Source organism: Marmota monax, unplaced genomic scaffold (assembly GCF_021218885.2).
Source record: "Marmota monax isolate L192 unplaced genomic scaffold, Marmota_monax_Labrador192_F-V1.1 WCK01_AAM20220418_F8-fsc00280, whole genome shotgun sequence".
NCBI classification, from domain to species: Eukaryota; Metazoa; Chordata; class Mammalia; order Rodentia; family Sciuridae; genus Marmota; species Marmota monax.
This window is the reverse complement of record NW_026692080.1, coordinates 1,486,186-1,492,185: the sequence shown is the minus strand read 5'-3', so window position 1 is coordinate 1,492,185 and position 6,000 is coordinate 1,486,186. Positions and strand designations below refer to the sequence as shown.

At 32.0% G+C, this 6,000-nt stretch overlaps 1 protein-coding gene across 1 annotated transcript; it reads left to right on the top strand.

Annotated features, from left to right (window-relative positions):
* The first annotated feature begins 781 nt into the window (after window positions 1-781).
* On the top strand, window positions 782-1,579 carry LOC124103312 (putative olfactory receptor 2B3). The gene has a single exon (XM_046459876.1). The coding sequence runs from the start codon at window positions 782-784 to the stop codon at window positions 1,577-1,579; it is 798 nt and encodes a 265-aa protein (XP_046315832.1).
* Window positions 1,580-6,000: the final 4,421 nt, after the last annotated feature.

The following is a 6,000-nucleotide window of genomic DNA, read 5'->3' as shown; positions in this document are numbered from 1 at the left end:
TACTAAGGAGTGTCAGTTACATATCAATCAAATAATTACTTTATTATAAGTTTTACTATTTTCATCAAGGGTATTTGTGAATAGAGAGAGGATACCCATGATCATTACAATAAATCACAAGTAGTCTATAAATTTTTACTATAAATCAAAGAATCCCATGATTGTTCTTTTTGGGAATAGACATGCATAGAAGAAAAATACAACTCAAAAAAAATCACATAAAGATCTTAGTAAAACAAGCAGAATTTCTTTATATCAATTATACATTTAGATAAGACTCATAATTTATAAGTTACTCAACATTTTTTGACTTGGATTAAAAGCAGCATGTATTACTCAAATGTTGTATTATAAAGTAAGAAGGCAGGATTTAAAATGTACTAAGTATACCCAATCTCATATACACATATTATTATGTTCTTTATGCCATTTAAATGTAATAATTTACTTTAAAAATAATTCAAGGTCTGAGAATGTAATCTAGTGGAAAACCGTACACTTAGAATGTATGAGGCCTTGAGGTTCTGGATTCAGTCTCCAGCACACGGTGCAGTTGGGGGTGGGGGAAAGTCAAACACAACTACTAAAAACAGAAGAACCATGATTTTTAGTTTTAAAATAACTATATTCTTCACAAAGTCTTCATTAATTAATTATAGATTATATTTGGCATGAAGTCAATTGTTATAACTCAATTCAGATCCAGTGAGTAATCAATAATATGTATTTACTGATTTATTCTTATATTTTTTTAGGAACAAAAAAAAATAAGTGAGTCATCATGAATTGGGCAAATGACAGTTCCTCAAAAGGGTTTATACTACTTGGCTTCTCAGATAGTCCCTGGCTACAAATGCCTCTCTTTGTGGTTTTGTTAATATCATACACATTCACAATCTTTGGCAATGTGTCCATTATGGTTGTGAGCATTCTGGATCCCAAACTTCACACACCCATGTATTTCTTTCTCGCTAATCTCTCCATCTTGGATCTCTGTTATACCACAAGCATAGTCCCTCATATGTTAGCAAATATTTGTTGCAACAAAAACACCATCAGCTACAGTGACTGCGTGGCCCAGCTTATCATCTTCCTGGCCCTGGGTGCCACAGAATGTCTCCTCTTGGCTGTTATGTCCTTTGTCAGATTTGTAGCAATCTGCAGACCACTCCACTATGTAATCATCATGAACCGCTGGTTCTGCTTAAGGATGGCTGCCTTCTCGTGGCTCACTGGTTTCAGCCTCTCAGTGTTGCAGTCTTGCCTGACACTGAACATGCCACGCTGTGGTCATCGGGAAGTGGACCACTTCTTCTGTGAGGTTCCTGCCCTTCTCAAGTTGTCATGTGCTGACATAAAGCCTATAGAGGCTGAGCTCTTTTTCTGCAGTGTATTAATTCTGCTAATTCCAGTGACATTGATCCTGATCTCCTATGGCTTCATAGCTCAAGCAGTGTTGAAAATCAGGTCTTCAGAAGGAAGGTGGAAAGCTGTTCCCTATTTTCAGGCTTTCATGATTTCACTGAATTCTACCAAACAAAAGTCTTCCTTTGTTACAAAAACAATATATGCGAACTAAGTTAAAACTTCTTTGCCTTCTAGAAGTCCCCCAAGGGCACTGTCTTTAAGCCAAATCAGTCTAATTTCTTCCTATCAATGTTGGAGTAGTCAGGAGAGTTGGATATTTTACCATTTACCTGCATATTATTTGTTCTAGAACAATCTCTGTTTATCCCTTAAGACAGTTTCCATATCTCTGTGATTAAATAACCAGGCAATCCAAACCAAAAATTCTTTAATTCAGAACCTAAGTTCTCTATGACTTTACATCCTCACATCTCTTTATAAAATCCATAATATGTATGCACCCTTCCAAAATTGTCCTGAACCTATAGGTCGACTCTAGTCTAGGTGGCTTTAAATAATGCATATTTAATCTGAAATTTTAGTTGCATTTTATTTGCAGTTCTATTTTCAATCCATCCCCTTAATCCCCATGGATAACATTTCTCCTTTTTCTACTTCTGTCAAATTCCCCATTTGTGCTCAATTCTCACTCAGACATATGGTATCTCTCCTAAATTATAAAGTTACTTACATAGATTTGTAAATGACAATGTTTTTTTTCCTAATAGTGATCTGAATTAATTCATTTATGGACAGTCATTCAATAAACATTTATTGTTCATGATGTAGTATATGACCACAGAAAAAGCAATCACTGAAGAAATGCTCTACTTCTTGAGGGAAATCATCCTGAAACTGAAACACTTAAATAGATATTTGCAGTTAGTAATATAAGAACATAGATGAGGCAGCATTTTTGGCAACAGAGAAAGGATTGCAATACAAAGCATTTCAGAAATTACAATAGTTAAAAACATAAAACTCAAAAAATAAGACATAGACATGTTAACCAAAAGGATTAGATTTTATTCAGTAAGCAAAGCAGTATAACCAAAGCACAGAGAGTACCATCAGGAGTAGAAAAGCAAAGAAAAAGACATAGCTCACACATAGTGAAGAAAGGTATTGTATAGGAAAGGTAAAATTTCAAATAAGTATAAAAAGGAGACTGTAAGCATATAATTTTTAAATGTTGGTTTTCTCACAAAAGCATTAAGAAATACAAAATTATAAAAATGGTTTTATCTGTGGCACAAGTGTCTTTTTAAAATTTCCAAACCTAAAATAACCATTGCTGTTTCTTGTCGAATATGTGGAAAACATTGCAAACTTAACACATCTCAAAGCTAAACACTTCTTCTCCATTACCACAAAAGCCTCATCTTAAGTTAAATAGTTATTTGAAGTTAATAACACAAGAACATAGGCGAAGCCGCATTTTAGGCCACAGAGAAAGGATTGCAAGACAAATCATTTCAGAAATTACAATGGTTAAAAACATAAAGTTCAAAAACCATATAAGACATAGACATGTTAACCAAAAAGATTAGATTTTATTCACTAAGCAAAGCAATATAACCAAAACACAGAATGTACCATCAGGAGTAGAAAAGCAAAGAAAAAGACATAGCTCACACATAGTTCTTTTGTTTAAGAAAGGTAATATTTCAAATAAGTGTAAAAAGGAGACTGTAAGCATAAAATTTTTTAAATGTTGGTTTTCTCACAAAAGCATTAAGAAATACAAAATTATAAAAACAGTTTTATCTGTGGCACAAGTATCTTTTTAAAATTTCCAAACATAAAATAACTATTGCTGTCTCTTGTTGAATATATGGAAAACATTTCAAACTTAACACATCTCAAAGCTAAACACTTCTTCTCCATTACCACAAAATCCTCATCTTAAGTTCACTATTTTAATAAATGAATTTACCTTTTGTTTATAAATACAAATTGGAAACCATGAGCCATATCAATCTTTTCTCTTCTGAACCTTCCATCTCTCCCTAATTTTGAATATTCACATTTCTAGTACCATCATCCTTTACCTGGGTCTTTATTCACTCCCTCCAACTCCCTGTCAATGGAGTTTATAAATTGTTTGGGGGTTTTTTGTTGTTGTTTATTTGTGCATTTGTAATAATCCTGAGAATATTTTTATATTCTTCAAAACAATTTAAATTTCTACAAATTAAATTTTACCATACAGTTATAAAGTGTATTTAACCATTTTTATATTGTTGAATATTTTTTACTTCTTATGTTTGCTATTATAAATAATATTGCAAAGAAATTCAACCTATGGATATGGGTTAGGATGTCAGCTTGTAATTTTAGAACTGGTATTACTGATTTAAATTATATGTTTTTTAGAGTTAACATACATTGCCAATTCATACTACAAAAAAAAAAAATAGTACCCTTTAACATTCTTAGAATCACTATACGGAGTAAATGGGAATGCTTCCTTCATGACCTTTTGTAAACTCTGGGATCTATCATCTTTGAGACATTTGCCAATTTTAGAAGCAGAAATACTATTAGCATCCTATTTTTTATTTCCTTGAGTACTTTGAAAATAACAGTTTTTATACATAGAATAAATTATAGGAGTTCATAAATATTTTATTTCCTCTCCCCTTCTAGGGAGATGGTAGGATTCCAATTACCTGCCTTATTTGAAAGCAACCCAGCTGTTTAATTTGCTTTATCAATAAAAGGTATGATAAAAATGATGTGAGCCATTTTTTGATGATGCCATGCTCTCTTTTCTCTACCATCAAAACAATGTTCAAGGTAGAGTTCTGAATCATCCTGAAGTAGTTTGAGAACAATGTGGAGTAGAACTCCAGCCCTTGATAGACAAATAGCATGAGTGAGAAAAAAATACCTATTACTCACAGTCACTGAAAATTCAGAGGTTTTAATTAGCCAATTATAATATAGGTTATACTTACACTAACTGATTATAGAAACTGGTCCTGGTAGTAGGGTTTTAATTTCAAAACAAAAATAAATTAGGAGGCACTGCACAGGATCAGGTGTCAGACAGTGAGGAATTCAATATTAAAAAATTGAAACCATAGTGACAGGGTAGAAATGCTTGATACACTATCATCTTTAATAGCTTATATGTTAAATAATGAACCCAATTGTAATGACTCAAGACAAAGAGGTTGGAAAACACTTGTATTTGTTATTTTTTGGATACATTTTTACAGGACTTTAAAAAAAGTCCATGTATTCAACTCAAAATAAAATAACTCATTATAGTCTAGATTTTCAGATGCTAGAGGAGTGAAAAAAAATAAATATTTTCTCAATTTCATATAACACATTAAATTGTGAACATTCTTTGAGCAACAAAAGGTAATTAAAATATAACCCCTAACCCAGGTACTATGACATAAACCTGTAATTCCAGCTATTCACAAAGCTGATGCAGGGGTATTTCAAGTTTGAGGACAATTTGGACAATTTAGCAAGAACTTGTCTCAAAATAAAAAACAACAATGGCTTAGATATAGCTCAGTGATAAAGTGCCCATTTATGTGTGTGCATACACCTACACACATAAATATCTCTCTCTCTCTCTCTCTCCATATATATGTGTATAATTATATATATTCATATGAATATACATACACACATATATAAAATATATGGTAGTAAGAATTGATTCAAGAATATATATCATACGCCTGTTATTAAACATTCTTTGTGAATTACAAAAACACCCCATATATCCTTTCAGTTGAAATAAGTAATTCAGAGAAAAGAGAGTCAAAGTAAAGAAAAAAGTGAATAGGCCTATCCCACCGAAGATTGATAGGCTCAAGGAAATTACAAATGAACATATAAAGAGAATTGTGTCTTGATAAGAATTGAGAACTTGGCCATTGGAACATTGAATCAACTTAGATCAAATAGATAAGAAGCAAAATTGTTGAAAGAATTATATAACAAATAAAGTATGAATCTGCATTTTCAAAACCTTCTGTTTGACATGTAAAATAAACCTTGGTCTCCTAATTTTCTTAAATAGAAAGGATGTTGAGAAAACTTACATTGTCTTCTTCAAATATAGCCATTGAGGATAATGGAAATAGGATATCCAAAATGTAGAATTAAAGGATTATGAAAAACAAAGAATAAAGGAGCTATTTTCAGTAAGTGGAAGTTGAGAACATTTATGAACTCACAGTTGGAATTTCTTACAATAACTGCTCAATGGTTCTCAGCATTTCTTGGGACTTATGAATTATGATCTTCTTTAAATTTCCTCTATCTGAATGGGAGTGTTAGTACTGGTCTCCTTCATTCAATTCCATCTGTTAAATTTTGAGTATGCATAGGGCAGGTAACTTTGCCTTTTTTAATTTACAGATCACTGAGCCAAGAGAATGCAAGTACAGATCTAATGAAGAGATTAGAGAGCACTAAGAGGTCCTACACTTTGAGTTAAGGTTGTAAACTAACTGGATGGAAATGCTTGTTTCTCTTTAGAAAGGAGCAGATATAATTTATTTATAGGAAGAAGAATAAAATAAATCTTTTTATGACTAAAATGGAAGACTGTGGTAGTCTCTA